Here is a 16,158-nt window from a genome sequence, read left to right as displayed (position 1 = left end):
GACAGACCTGTGAGCTTTAAAGAAAGTTTACGTACCTGAGAGGTTAGATTCAACTTAGCTAGGCTTTCTTTGTGTTAGCTGGTTCAAGAAAACCCCAAACCCGCTGAGATTGATTTTTTTAAAACAGCCATTTAATGTCTGTTTTCTGTTTCTTTTCCTTTTTCTGTGTCCTGCTTTTGGGTCCTATTGGTGCATATATAGTGAAATGTCATAACCTGGTCCTTCTCACAGTGAAAAATTTAAAGCCTTTTTTGGGTTTAATTTAGATAATTATCACTTACAGATGGTAGATGGACTGGTTCTTATATAGCGCTTTTCTACTCTGTCTGAGCACTCAAAGTGCTTTGTACAACTAATTCATTCACCCAATCACTTCTTCTTAAGTGCTCTAACTAACATTCATACTCCGATGGATGCATCGGAGAGCAACATGGGTTTAGTATCTTGCCCAAGGATATTTGGCATGCAGACTGGAGCAGCCTGGGATCAAACCACCGACCTTCTGGTTAGTAGCTGACCTGCTCTGCCACCTGAGCTATAGCCACCCCATGAAAATCAGAAATCCAGTTTCTCATATTATTAGAATATTTCATAGGACATACAAAAATAATTTACAAAGGAGAAATGTCCAACTTCTGAATAGTATGTTCTCTTAAACACTCAGTACTGGCTGGAGCTCCTTTACTGTGAATTACTGCATCAGTGTCACCTTTTTCATGATCACTTTCCAGAAGACATTGGATAGTTTTGCAGGAAAAGGTTGAGCCAACTGCAGGATTTTCCTTGCAGTCCCTCTGAAATGAGTTTTTTCTTGCATTACTTGTCTTAGAGAATTACTCGAGTTCAATTTAAACCCTTAGGAACGAGTTAAAGCCAGGAGTGAGTAATCTAATCACAGGTTACAAGCTCACTGTTATTATCAATCCACTTGCAGAGTAGACAGTGATACAGCTGAGGACGGTGTGTTGTGAAGAAGAGAAGAAAAAGTCCTCGCGTCAATTGTGGGATTCTATTTGAGTGACCTTAATGTAGAAATGCCTCAGACCTTAATCAGATCTTACATTTGCAATTTCTCAGAGGAGAGTGTGTAATTTGGTGTGACATATTGAAGAAGACGTTTTCATCTGAAAAGGGAGAGAAGAGCGGCTGGGGAGAGGGGCAGAGAAGGTGAACAGAGAGGAAAAAACTGCAGAGAGGAGAGAAAATGAATCAAAGAGAGAGATGATGGAGAGAGAAGGACGCTGGGAGCGGCCATGCGACGCAGCAGTAAACAGCAGCAGGCGTTGGGAAATTGCGACAGCAGCGTGCGATGACGTCAGAAGCAGCTCTTATCTGAAGGCCTGCCTTCATTTTGCCCTCCCTCTCACGCACACACCACTCTGACTGCTCATCTCTTTTCTTAGCCCCTTTGGCTTTCTCCTGGCTTGTTGCTTAGCAACCAGAACCCCCACCACAGCCACGTGACCTGGCTGTGACTCACCTGGAGCCACGGCGTCACCAGCTTGCAGCAAACATGTCATGTGCAGACAGACACCCTCCACAATGGCTTACATGCTTGTGACCATGTCACATATATGCACACCTGTATACAGTATTCAGCACATGCTGAAGCAACACACAAACACAGTGTGTGTGTGTGTGTGTGTGTGTGTGTGTGTGTGTGTGTGTGTGTGTGTGTCTGTGTGTTTGTGTGCGTTCTTCATGCAATTAGATGAAAATAAAATTTTAAATGTTAAGTGGCATACTGAATAAATTTATTATTGATGTTTGAAAAATGTCTTTATGATACATCGAATCCTCCATAACTTCTGAGAAATCTGTGAAAGTGCCTCAAACCTGCATTAAAAGTTTGAAGGAAAGAAAATTCTGGGTCGTGTGGTAAAGACATGTCTGGGGCACAAAGACCTTCTCAGGAATTTATGATCAGGATGTTTGTCTTATCCTTTGGAAGATGTTTGCAAGGTTTAATTGAAATGAGATGTTAAATGTAAAATCTTGATATGTCAGTGAATAAGATGTGATATAATGAAACATTAGATATTATGAAATGAGGGTAGAAAAGCTATCCTGTGTGTGAACCCTGAAAAAGACTGAGGGCATAGACACAGTAAGGAAGGGAGGAATAATAGGGAACAGTTGAGCCTAAGCAAACATTAAAAAATACAAATAATAAATGAGGGAAGAAAAAGAAAGAAAACCACACGAGGGTCTGACCTTCAGAATAAAACAGGAAGTAAACTGAAAGAATGACTGAAGCAAACTCACACAGAGAGAGGCTCGACTAATTAAAGTATCATTGTACAGTTTTCTAATCACATCACGTGATTTTTAAGCTTTCTTTGATTTACTTTTTGTGAACTGGTTGAAAAGGTCACATTTCCATGCAGGAGAAGTGTGTTTTATCCATGAGTCTCTTCACAGTAACGTCTCTCCTGTGCTTTCTGCAGGATATTCTCACTGGAAAGGTCAGGTCTTGACAGCAGATGAGCTCCACGTTCTTTATGAGGGGATCAAACTGAACAACGTACATCACTATGACTATGTTTTAACAGGTGGGTGTCTTACTTTTTCACTTCTACCGCTGCTCAAAATGCAGATATCTGGACAGTTTAATTTAGTTTAATCAGAGTTGATTTTTAGATCCCCCTGAGGTTAAATTTGAATAAGTTCCTTGCAGTCTTCTTACTTTATTTTAACATCATGTACTTGTGTGCCAAATATTGATAATGTTATCAGAGCAGTAGATCAATTTTGACCACGGGGAAAAAGAGATAAGTCACGATTTTCTTCTGTGAAAACTTTTTAAGGTAAATCTGAGAATCAGTTTGGATTTAAGTAAGTTTAAGTTCAACTGGGTGCCATTATTGACATACAGAGCAGTTTAAGTTTAAAACAGTTTTTAACAGAAATCAAAAAGTATAGTTACTGATGAATCTTTTCATACATAATAATTTCTCTGCTCTGTCTCTTCCTTTTGTGTGTGTGTGTGTGTGTGTGTGTGTGTGTGTGTGTGATGTCTGCAGGGTATACCAGAGACACGTCCTTCTTGGAGATGGTGGTGGACATCGTTCAGGAGCTAAAGAGAGCCAACCCCAACCTGGTGTACGGTAAGCAAACACACGGTTTCACAGAGTGAGAAAGGCACAAGAATCACATTAAATGCAACAAAAGATCCACTGCTGTGACTGAGCATTTGGCTGTAATAAAACTGTAACCTTTGTTACCTTTAGGAAATTCTTGCGGTTGGTAGAGCTGCTCAGTTATGGCAAAAACTGTAATCAGATTATTTTGGTCATACTTTTAATTCATTTTAAGAAAAGTGTCTTTTTACTGGGGATTTCAACTTAAAACTAAATAAATAATTCAAATGAAAAACAAGTTTATTTTAGAGTGGTAGATGTGGTGGAGGACAGAGTGGGAGGGACAAGAACAACTGCAGCATCCTTCCACAGGTCAGTCTCAGGTTTATCAAGATGAGAGGTTTGGCTCCTGGGCTGAAAGCTTTTACATTACAGGAAGTCATCCAAGCCTTCGTTATCAGAGTTTACACACATTTTTGGTGAGGCAGTAAATGCATTTATTATTTAACCAGCTTATTCAAAGTAGATCCACTTCACTCCAGGGATGACTCTGTAGCCAGAAGGATTTTATTCTCATGTCACACCACTCAGTTTGACTCAAATCAAGACTGTTGCAGCTTTGCCTGTGGACACTGTATTAGTAGATATACAGTGAGACTTACTGCCTCTGCTCAAAATAATAAGCAAACATTGGGTGATGTGCAGAATGTGTTTACCTAAGCACTTTGTGTGTATAGAAGATCCTCTGTTACATGCTGCTGCTGCGAGATGCTTTTGAATGTTGTCATACTTGAATAACATAGGAGAGCAGTGACTGTAAGACAGCATGGGTGTTTTATTGAAGAGAGAGTAATTGTACACGTTTCTGGCTGTATTACACATATTTATGTGTCGTATCAGGACATTACTGGATGTTTAATCTCTGCCTTATTAGTTCATTATTTCATCAACATCTTCCCAGTAACAGGTTGTATAGCATACTTACCTTTCAAGACCTGATGTCCAACTCCACCCCCAGAACTAAACTTATATTTTTGCCTTCACCACAGCAGAGGCTCCAATAACGAGAAAAAGTACGAAATTGGTCATTTCCTAAACTGATATGTAATAAACAGTATAGCCCAAAGCAGGGTCTCCAGGTCTTCTGTTTTAATACTTTAAAAATGGATAATAGGTTTTTCTGTCAGTCTCATTCCCAGCTTGGATGCGCTCATCTCCAAATCCACTTTCATGCCTCCCATCACTGCAGTGTGTTTATGTAATGCGCTGATTGCTGGTGTGCTCTCACTCTCAGTATCTTTTTGTCGTTTCAGTGTGTGACCCTGTCCTTGGAGATCATGGATCTATGGTGAGATTACTGATTATTCGTGTACCCTGTTGTATGTGTGTCCATGCTGATGTCTGTTGTTTTAAAGAAAGATTTTTGTGCCTTTCAGTTTTGTGTGGGTGGGATTTAGTGTGTGTGTGTGTGTGTGTGTGTGTGTGTTTATACAAATATATATATTTGTGTTCGTGTTCTGTGGGTGTGTTACAAGACTAATTTCTCATGACAGAGGGATTATTGTGATCTGACAGTATTACATATACACAGTGACTCACTCTGTGTGTATATATATCTACTCTGTGTGCGCGTGTCTGTACTGTGTATGTATTACATTATGCGGACAGTTTGCGTTGATCATGTAAAAGCATGAACACAAACATCAGAGAAAAGCTTTGTATTAACTCAGCCCACAGATGAAGTCCTCTGTGTTTGTGTGACTCGAACTTGTCTGTTTCCACAGTATGTTCCTCAGAATCTTTATCCCGTCTATAAGAACAAGGTGGTTCCTGTTGCTGACATCATCACTCCTAACCAGTTTGAGGCTGAGTAAGTAAAAGTGTTTTCAATCTTGACAATTTGACGACTCTGTGGCCATCTGTTCATTCACCTTCTGATTAGTAGACTAATATCACTGCATACCAGAGCCTTTTGTTAATGTCACAGTTCAATTTAGTTTTATTTATATAGTTCCAGTTCACAATGGTCATTGTCTCAATGTGCTTTATATTGCAAAGTAAAAACTAGATGATTATATGGTCACCAATGAGCAGCCCTTGGTGACAGCGGGAAGGAAGAACTCCTTTTAAACAGGAAGTGGACTCTGGAAGAACCAGGCTGTCCCAGCAGCATAACAAAGGAATCAGTCAGGGTAGCCTCTGCACAGCAAGTCCCCAAACGGTCAAGAAGTCGAGAGCAGGACCCTTTTTTGCTGCAAGGAATAGAAAAATAGCTTTAATTCCTAAACAGTTAATGTATTACTTTAGCTCCTTAGGGAGAACATTCATTGACATGCATTCCCAATCCTCTTACAGGTAAGTTTAATCATCACAGCTTATTGCAGAACTCTGATCCCTAAGTTAAGTTTAATCCGTAAACAAGTAATAATGTGAGTAAGTAGGTCTCACAAAGACAGCTGGACGTGTTTTTATTTCATTTTATTTATTTATTGCCTGGTTTCCTGACAATGACTGCTACAATCCATATTCTGCCCATGTGAGCAGATGCAATCACACACACATTCTGTGAGAGTGTCCTTACAGCGGGCCTCTTCTCATGTCTGAGACAAACTCTCCCCGAATGGTTTTGTAGTTGTTCTGATTTTCTGAGTATATTGTTGCAAACGGACTTTATGTAATGCCACTTATGTTACCTAATACTTCCATTTTGTGGTCCCAAAAATACATCTTTGCTCCCGTTGTATCCTCTCTTATCTTCCTTGTTAAGTTTTCCTTCCACACTTTATGAGAATCTCTTTTATGTACTCTTAATTTAAGCACTTTAAACCCAAGATGACTTGAGTTCTTTGAAAATATAATTTTGTAATAAATTACTTATTTCCTCTCTAAATATTTCTTTATAAATATGTGTAAATAAAGATGGATCCTTTCTTTTGTCACTGTATATTTAGCCCTCCTCTCTACCCTAAGATCACACAGTGAGATTGCATCATTAGAGCTGTGCTGTTTTTGGAACAAGATTAAGTCTGATTCACGCTCCAGTTCAAAGGTTATACCAGCAGGAGAATACAGTTAGTGCCATTCATGTACTGTAATGACTGATTAAGTCAAAAATAATTTGTCAGCTCAGCAACAGACGGAAAAAAAACATTCTGACAGCTGCTTTGATCTTTTTTTTTTCTTGAATTGTCTCCATATTTTGACTAGTCTGTTCAAACTGTTTTAGAGAGACTAGTGGTCCATTATCTGTAGGTAATGGACCACGAGATGGACCCAGGCAGAGTGATTAGTGCATCCTGTAAAGCAGTGAACTCTAAAGCAGCATAATAGGTACAGTTTTAGCTTGAAGCTATACATAATGGTCTTTAAAATATATAATTCGGATGATTTGGAACTTGCAGAATTTTGATGGAAACTGATAAATTGAACCTGTTGTTAGTCGGCCCGCTCATTATTCTGTGGAAAAGTAAAGATGGTGGTTAAAGCCCAGTCCTAATATTTTGCATTATGTCATTCGTGTTTTATTTGTTTTCTCATCACATTAATAAACATGAAACTATTTGAAAACCTTTTTAAATACATATTAGTGTCTCTATAAGAAAACAGTGTTCTGCACTAAGTCATTCAACGTGGAAAGATTTAAAGCCTTATGTTTAACTCCTTTATAGTTGTATGTGCTCTGTGGACCTAACAGATGAAGCCATCAGATTCTGTGTTATAAATTCTTAAAAGTGTAACATCTGCTGCTGAGGTTTTAAGTGACATTTTTATGATCTCCACAGAGAAACAGTCACATGTGAAGGTTTTTTAACCCTTACAGCCTCTTTTTTGCAGTAATATTAAGCAGTTTAAGAATCTCACATTTGTCACAGCTTCATTGTGAAGTTACTCCACCTGCTGGTTTTTCTGTATGCCTGCAGAATCAGACTGAATCAGGTTTTTCTGTTCATGAAAGACTCTTGATTTAGTGTCTTTAGGGTCTTTGTTGCAACTATGTTTTCATGTGTTATTTATTTCGCAGCTGTCGTGATTGTTTGCTTGTGTTTTAGATTATTGACGGGGAAAAACATCAGCACAGAGAAAGACGCTGTAGAGGTAACATATCTACTTATCCTGTTTTTCTTGTCTACATGAACATTAGTTCTTGCTGTAAAAGTATAGCTTGTCTTTTTGCTTTTTCCAGCTTCATACTTGTGTATCTCATGTTGTGATTGTAGGTAATGGACCTCCTCCATGCGATGGGCCCAGACACAGTTGTTATTACATCCTCTGATCTTCCCTCGAGACTGGGAGACCGCTTCCTGGTGTCATTGGGCAGCCAGCGTCATGGTAGGTGACAGGATTAGGAATGCAGTTTGACATTAATACAGGAGTTTAACCTGTTGTGTGTCTGTTGTGCTGTTCAGTTCGTCCAGATGGCAGCAGGACAACACAGAGAGTGCGATTAGAAGTTCCCAAAGTGGATGCTGTCTTTGTAGGAACTGGAGACTTGTTTGCTGCTATGTTGCTAGCGTGGACACATCACTACCCCACTGACCTAAAGGTACACACTCACAAACAAACACAGAAAAAACAGTTTGGAGCTCAGTCCAAAGTACCTGAAAGTTTGAGGAATAGGAGCAGATTATTTAAAGACCTGCAAAGATTTGATGAATTAGTCCTCTGACTAAAACGAAGAGCAATGGTTGTGCTTTAAACCAACTTTTTCTGGACACTACTATATAATGAAATACTCCACTACGGTCCAGTAGGTGGCATTAATGGAGAAGACTATAACATAGGCTCATGCAACAATAATGCTGTGTGAGAGGGGTAATCACATCCATAAAATTCAAACCCTTACTTGATTCAGATTTGACTTTCCTGTCAGGCACTGCTGCTAGTTTTAGATCACTCCCTGGAAGTCCCATTCACTTACACTGTGCCCTATGTGATCTCACCCCAGAGACCGAATGATAACTTAATCCATGTGGTGGATACTCACTGGTGGTAAAAGCTAAACAGTTTTCAGCAGTTGGTGAGTCCAAAGTTTCTAAGTCCGAAGGCTGAGCATCAGGGGGAGGAACGAGACCTCCACCTGATGCTTTCTCAGCACTCATCGGATTGGTACACTGTGACTTCATCCTCCAGGGTCAGACGTCAGTCTGCTGTAATGTCTTGAGGCGCCTGAGGGAGAACATTAAGAGGAATTTATCTCAAATCTAGTGACACATTTTTGCTCACCAAACATGGTATGGTATTTCCACTTAATATGGTAGAAATACAGGTAAGTAAATAAAAGGTAAGGTGACATATTTTAAGTCAGGATGAAAAAAGATAAATTACAGGGTTTTTTTTCTTTTCTGTCTCTCAGACGGCCTGTGAGAAAACGTTTTCAGTGATGCATCACGTTATCCAGAGGACCATATCCTACGCTCACGGTGAGAAAAACAGAACTTGCTTTCCTTGTTTGAATTTCATAAACAAAAACACTAACAGTTATGTGAAATCAGTTTAAACGGCATCTTACTTTAGGGTTTCAAATTTTTTAGTGGTAAAAATAAAAACTAGCTGTAATATTTATTATTTGCATGGGGTGCAATTGTCCTCACTACAGCAGCTAATTGATAGTTCACATCTGTTGGTCTGCTCCTGTTATGTTATCAGTTACTGGCTTCTCCTGCATAACTGCTTTTAAATGCTTTGCATGAATGGCAGTATTTTCATAACACCTGTCTTCAGATTCCAAACTTTGCACGATCAAACTTTATGGGTTAAATGAATTTTGTGTGGCCCTTATCTGCCCCTCTCGCCCTCAGAGTTAGCAGGTCCTGGTCGGAGGCCCAGTCCGCCCCAGCTGGAGCTGCGGATGGTCCAAAGTAAAGCTGACATAGAAGATCCTGCTATAGTTACGGAGGCCACAGTCATATCCTAACATTGCCCACCCATAAGACTCATACTAACCTCTCCACCCATAAATCTCTCAGCTCCTGTATCTCGGTAAATCTCTCATTACTGTAAACCTTGACTGTCATTGCCTAACTTCAATAACTCATCATCCAGACTCCTCAAACACCTTAGTATTGTAAACCCTTTAGTCCTTTAACCCTTTGAAGTCCTCAGTGTCCTGATCCCTAACTTAACCCTTAACCCTGTTTTGGAACCAGAGCCATGGATAGACAGAAGGTTTGGTCAGGGTATCCGAGAGGACTTTGCAGCAGCTCTTTAGAAATTTTTTGGGCTCTCCAGATGACTCAGATAGTGAACTTCCACAAGCACAAAATGTCATATGTTAAGGTTAATGAGAGTGATGGCTTAAAAAAAGCATCCAGTATTCAGTCATCTGCATGACAGTGGAATTGATTTGGAGCTGGTAAACTGAGATCTGGGCAAAATTCATAACTTTTATAGAAAACATGGGAGAGGTTTTGTCCTTGGAGTGCTGCTAGGATAAGTTATTAGTCTTACTTCTGGTTTAAAATAATATTTTACCATATTTTAAGCTTCATAAGACTGATTAGTAAGTCTTATCAAAAAGTTCTCATGGATAGCTTGATAACGATCTCGGGTTCAGAGTTTCTGTGGTTTCTCGTCAGTGTGGCTTTGGTTTTTTTGCCCCTGTAGCCACACTGAATAGTGATGTCAGTGTATTTTGATGCACGTCAGTCTATCCACACTGACCCAGCTGCTGAATAACTTTAACAACAGGGTCTCCCACAGAGTCAGAGTGTATTTGTGGTGTTAGTAAGGGTCATGCGCACGTGTCAACAACGTATGTACGTGCACGTGAAAATAGGTGTACCCATGCTTTCTTAAAAAATAAAAAAAAACGATAAAGAATACAAACTTTTTCATAGTCAATAGCAATAATTAGCTGCATCTACAGGTCATCCTTGTTCTGCTCTGCAGTGAGCTCAGCGTAGGAGCAGTAGAAACAGTTCTCCACCTTCTGCAGGTTCTGATTATTTATTAAAAATTATTTAATTAGGAAATGATGGGAGAGTATCTGAGTGTACTGGGACTAGATGGGTAACATAAACCTATCCCAACAAGTGAAGACTTGTAAACTCCACATGTGAGCTTCCTGCATGGAGTCAACCCTCTTGATGTGAGAAAACAGTGCTGCCAAGCATACGGCTGACCTCTGGGTCAAAGCTGATTTTCAGAGCAGAACAAGAATTACTGTCAACAGCTGACTTGGAGTACGCACGACTGTGGGACGAGATCTTTTTGGCGGATGTAGTTGAGTTATGGAACGTATGAACATACATGGAGCATATCATGGGACCTGGATCTGGCGAGTAAGTTGGTTGATAGAGGAAGAAAGGCTTAGAGGGTCAGGGTTAGGAGTGACTTACCTTTCATCCAAAGAGTGAGGCAGTTGTCCACGGATAAAAATTAAAAAATGGTTGCAAATTATAACCGGGCAGGCCGCCCAACTAAAGTCCCTTTGTGAAACCACTGAACAAGTTCTCCAAAACTCTACCTCAAAATTATTTAACTTGCCTACTTTATTGCTCTATTACTGCCACCCTGTTAAACCGGCATATTCTGTTTATTTCTGACAGTGTTGCACTCTAGAAGTGGTTCTCCACACCCGACGCCAAGTTGCAAGACTCTAAAGATCAAACACTGTTTTTCTATGGCTCTGCCCACTCTTTTAATCCCTTACCCGTCTTACAGCAGTGATGTAATGGTGACCAAGTTTAACCCCTGAGATCTCTTGAAAAATATGAGAAAACAAACAAAAAAAAACGCACAATGTATAGATGTTGTACTATAACTGTATTGGACCATCTGTATGATATCTTCTATCTGATCTGTCTATTGGACCATTGTGTTGATGCTACTGTACTATAGACTACACGCACTACAATATCACTCAAACGAGACGTCCGGGTTGGTTGTGGCACTTGCAGACGCTTCAGTGCCTCTAGTTGTTGTCACCTGATAGTAACTGTCTAAAAATCATAGTGTATAGTTGAACCCTTTTCATCTTAGCACAACATGAAAAAAAAGGGCAACCTGAGCGGCCTGAGCTGTCCCCAGCTGATTGTAGACCACTCAGAAATCGGCCACCTCAGTGCCAGAACCAACCCACGTCACGCCGGACGGCTGCCGGCCCAGCTCTCGCCCAGAACTCTATATCTGAAAGTTGAGCCACTGAATTTACTGGAAGCCTCGAGTAGTATTGATAACATCTACAAGCTCTGTAAACTTTTATTTTTAAAAATGAGCTTTTGATTCCCATCACACTCCACTGTGGTCTCTGTCACGTCTTAATCTGTACCAGAAACCTGAATTAGTCTATGCATGTGCATATGCATTCCTATTACCTTTATGTTTAAAAGTAGTTGTTAGCTGTGTTATGTAGAAATCGTTCTGTTTGTTTTGGGTGCAGACTAGCAGTAAAAGTATTTCAACCAAATGCTGTGAGTTGAATCTTGAAACGAAGATTAGTTTTGCACTAAACTAATACAGTTAAGTCATTGTTAGTACAGCTTAGTCTGTTCAAACAGTTTCAGTTAAATCATTATCTTACAAATATCACAATATAAACTATTTTCCAGAGCTAAAAGTGATTAACAATAAATGTGTCCCAAACCTGCCTCTCTAATTTTTAGTTGCACAAAAAGACGATAATGGGATATAAAGTCAAGTGTCAGGGTTTCGAAATCACAGTATCAGCGTTTGAATTACATTAATATCTGTTATAAATGAAAATATATTTTAAATGGTAAATCAGGTCATCCTTTGTGTGTCTTTCAGCACATGGATTCTGATGGAACTTTTACACTTCATCACTTTACCCTCATTTTTGTGGTAAATCTGTTTTCGTGGATTCACTTTGCTTTGTTAGTAATTCACTTCTTGTTGTTTTTTTGGGACCAGTTACAATTCCCCAACAATCAAGAGAAGTAAAATAGTTCCAGGCCAATTTAAAGTCCTCAGTTATGCTAGAAAACCAGTGGTGGTATTATAACCTGTAGCTTTTCCACAGTGGAACGTGATGGGAAGGGTGAGAGGAGAGCAAATGGCAACAGTGGTCATGAGCTGGTTTCAAACCAATGATGTCGCAAGAACTTGGGATGTGCCTTAGCCCACTGCGCTACAAGGGCACCACAAGAAAGGAGATTTTAGTTTTAAATTACCTCCAGAATCTTTTTTCTCCTCAATTTTGGAAAGTGTGAACCAAATATTCAGAGGCTTGAAAAAAACGAGAAAAAAAAACAGCCAGAAGCCATCAGTGATCCACCTGAGCTGGATGTAAGGTTCTGGGCAAGTCAGTGTATTTCTGTACTGCTGTTGTTTCTCTATGGACTGTACTGTGATACTGCCTTAGGAATCTAACATCATAATACCACAATACTACTCACAGAGAGGAGGAGGGGAGGGAAGGAAACATGAGAAGTCTTAAATGTAGGTAAATGTTCGTGTGTTTATCTTGTTTTTAGGAGTGCAATTACTGGACTTATTGTCTGGTTTACAAAATTGCAGAAAATTGACTCTAAATCGCTTTTAATTCCAACTAAAACAATGAAACCCCAAAAATATAAAATTCAGTAAATATTTGTAAAACAGTAATTTTTGCTTTTTTCTGGGTGAATGACTAATTTGAAATTTCAGTGTGGGTCAGGTTTATTAATAATGATCCAAAACTAGACAGAAGTTAGAAAAAAATAACTGAATGAAAGTCACTTTATGATGTCATGGAGCTCCGTGTGTGTGCACTGCTGAGAAAATGAATGCAGAGACTTTGTGAGCTTTGCAGTTTGCGTTATAGAGCAGTCAGTGATTTACCTGCCTGCAAACCTCAGCACAAAACAGTTTTGTTCACCACTTCTAGATTTCCACCTGCACCATCGTAACATCTTCCCCTCCAAAAAGTGGAACATTCCTTGTGAGATTTGTAAAAGCCTCACAAGGAATAGGTACAAAATATAGCATACAAACAGTTAATTAACCGTTTGCAGTTAATTAAAAATGGATTTCATTTAACTCAGATTGTTAATAAATCTGTCCCTAATTGATTTGTCATTTGGGAACTGCAGTGTTGTACACTCGTGCTCAGAGGTAATCTGAATGCACCTCTTGGACAAATAGGTGGGAAAAACGATCTCATTTGTAAAACACTTTTGTACCAGTACAGTTATATTGTGTCACTGTAGCACTGATTGTCATATCAGTAACAGACTTAAGGAGTCTGTGCATTTTGCCAACCGTCTTTCAGCTCTGCTAACAAACCCGACCGCTGTAACACTGGATCTAATCGCATCCACCTGTTGTGTCTTTGCTCGTGGGAGAGTGTGTGTGTGTGTGTAAATGTCGTTTATGGTAACAGGGTTCTGTGTGTATGTGTGTCTGCGCATGTAAAAATGAAAGAGCAAATACATGGAAAGAAAATCTGCCAAATGTGGGCTGAAGAGGAGGGGGAGGTTAAAAAGTAAAAGGAACGCTTTGGTTAAGATGAGGAGGGGAGGAGAGGTGTGTTCAAGAGGACAATCACTCCCTTTCCCCCAGCTGAACATTTAGAGGACTGCTCGGAGAGGGAACTGAATCCTAATTGTTTCCTTGATGCCTCACTTTGCTTCTTCTTCTTCCTTTACATCCTCCAAACCTGTGCAAACCCCTGCAGTGCCAGTTCTTGTGTCCGTATTGCTAGTTTTTAAACCTTAGCCTTGCCGTGTGCGTGTTCGTTAGATGGTTAAACTGTACTTGCACTGTTTCTGCTGTCACTGCTTTGTCACGCCACTGTTCCCTGTTCTCAACGTGCCTCAGTGTCCATGTTGTTGCTGTCTGTCCTGCTCACGCTGCTTTCAGTACGTCCAGCTGCTTCAGATTCCTCCGTTTAATTTTGACTTGGTTAAAAAAAACAAAAGAAGCAGGTTTGGTCTCTGGCTGCTTGTTCATGGTAACTGTACAGGGGTTGAGTTTTGTAGGCAGCAGGTGTTGCTAATCTTTTGAGGGGTTTTTGTTCACTGAATCTGGTTATTATCATTAAAAACTAATTGCTGGATTTTAGATTTTTTTTAAATATTAGTTTGCGTTGAAATACAACCATTTTATGCGTTTTAGATGGAGGGGTGATGTCGCCAGTGAAGTCTTGAGTTTATTGAATTTAACTGTTTGACACTTTGCCATGAGATCAAACTGGAGGCTCAGACCATCCAAAACATTGAGGTTTACACCTGCTACTGACATGCTTCTGTTTGTGCACCGATACGCTCATTGTCGTGTGTCACGTTTTTAAAGTTAACTGCAGATCAGACGGCCGGTGAGGATTCTGAATGTTTCACTGAAGTGGAACCCTGTGTGATTGGATCCTTTGCCTCTCTGTCTCTGGCTTACGTGGTCATGTGACTCATTCCTGCGTGGCTATCCATGCTCTCCCGTCCTCATACCCCAGCCTCCCCTCGTCCGTCTTGGTTTAGTTATGAATTGGCTGCCATTAAAAACTGCAACAGCCCACCTGTTTGTGCCACAGTGGTCCTCTCCTCCTCTACATCCACAGGTTCAACTCCACCATCTTTTTTTTCCTTCTGTTCTTGGTGGCCAAAAACAAAACGAGGAAATGTAATAATCAATGTTTGGTAACTGTTTTTAGTGCTATGTTTTTGGAGCGTTACGAGTATTTTCTAACATGTTACAATAAAAGATTGTAGTGTACAAATTCACATTTATAAAATATATATATATATATAGATATATATGAGAAATGTATGTTCTAATGCAATAAAGAGAGATTAAGAATTACAAAAGCTGGATCAGTCTCATTATTTACAATCTGTTTCTTCCTTAGATTTTATAGGACATACAAAACGAGGACATGCTTCCGTATTTTAATTAATTTTATTTTGACATTTATCTGTGTGATATGCAATATGTTGAGTGACTTTTTGCTGTCCACACCAAAACCTTCTCAAACATGATCGTAGATCTCAAAAGTTGGGTTAAAGCTTACAATGTCCACCATGTGACTGCATTGTCAGCCTCATGAGACAGTAAATATGGTGAAATCCTGTATCTGGGTCCAATCAAACCATTTTTTACATCCCTCATTGTTTTTAGTTTAGGTTAGTGATAGCTCTGTTTGCCTGGTGCTGAGTGAGGGTTTGAAAAACCAGAGTTCATTTCTGAAACTAAGAATGGACCGACCTGCCACACCAATGACCACCTGAGGGCGCTGCTGAGCCATCAACTACATAGTATGACTGATCTTGAGCTTCAGTAGACCAGAGGTGGCAAAAGTACAGGTACTCTGTACTTAAGTAGAAGTACAGATGCTAGTGTTAAAAATACTCCAGTACAAGTTAAAGTACTGATTCAGCTTCTTTACTCAAAGTGAGAAAGTTCTGACTCTAAAATGTTCTCAAAGCAAGAAAGTGAAAAAGTAGCTCTTTGGAGCACATTTCTATGTTTGTGCAAAGCTAACTGAACCTTGTCCTACATTAATGTAACAATTAAATAATATTAGTGGGTATAATACTGACTTTATTTCAGTCTAAATTTTAATTCTAATAAAGGTACTCAGCTTGAATCAGGTAAGTAGAACATCAGCAAAGATGTTGCCTCTAAACAGGAACATGAGTAGGGAAGACATTAAGTGGAATTCAGCAGGTGGGGAATGCATAAAATCAGCTGTAGTGGCTCAGTGTGGGGAAAAGAATCACAACTCACAATCATTTCTATTGAGAGCTCCAGTTGTTTTTTTAGTCTACAGGTTGTGGTCAGCTGACCTGCTTGTCAGCAGATGCTTCATGAGTTGTCCTGGCTGATTTCCATCCTCTACACTGACAGTACACTGTGCTGTCTTTATACTAGACAGTATACAGTTGGTATGAAGGTCGAATTCAGTAAATGAATCTCAGCATCATCATCTTAATTTTAAATTCATCTCTGCTACATTTGATGTAAGCTACCTCTCACCATGGAACTGCAGCTGCTGTGCACCAGTCACACACACTGTTCTTTCCTGCTTATCCATCACAGTACAGCAAACTAACCTGTTTATCCTGCACTAACCTGCAGAGGATTTCATGCAGCCTTTAAATATCATGTTTCTCAATATGAAAAGCATAATGTCATATGTAAAATATCT

The 16,158-nt window shown here is 39.6% G+C and overlaps 1 protein-coding gene across 1 annotated transcript in view; it reads left to right on the top strand.

Annotated features, from left to right (window-relative positions):
- Positions 1–14,817, top strand: part of pdxkb (pyridoxal (pyridoxine, vitamin B6) kinase b) — a 28,364-nt gene extending 13,547 nt beyond the window's left edge. Inside the window, exons 3-11 of the mRNA XM_003438260.5 lie at positions 2,448–2,552; positions 3,024–3,107; positions 4,394–4,428; positions 4,865–4,950; positions 7,130–7,175; positions 7,298–7,409; positions 7,487–7,623; positions 8,434–8,500; positions 8,879–14,817. Of these exons, the coding sequence (XP_003438308.1) occupies positions 2,448–2,552; positions 3,024–3,107; positions 4,394–4,428; positions 4,865–4,950; positions 7,130–7,175; positions 7,298–7,409; positions 7,487–7,623; positions 8,434–8,500; positions 8,879–8,994 (788 nt within the window). The 3' untranslated portion in view covers positions 8,995–14,817. The remainder of the gene's footprint in view (positions 1–2,447; positions 2,553–3,023; positions 3,108–4,393; positions 4,429–4,864; positions 4,951–7,129; positions 7,176–7,297; positions 7,410–7,486; positions 7,624–8,433; positions 8,501–8,878) is intronic.
- The last annotated feature ends 1,341 nt before the right edge of the window (positions 14,818–16,158 follow it).

Source organism: Oreochromis niloticus, linkage group LG13 (assembly GCF_001858045.2).
Source record: "Oreochromis niloticus isolate F11D_XX linkage group LG13, O_niloticus_UMD_NMBU, whole genome shotgun sequence".
Lineage (NCBI taxonomy): Eukaryota > Metazoa > Chordata > Actinopteri > Cichliformes > Cichlidae > Oreochromis > Oreochromis niloticus.
This window is presented reverse-complemented; position numbering and strand designations above follow the sequence as displayed.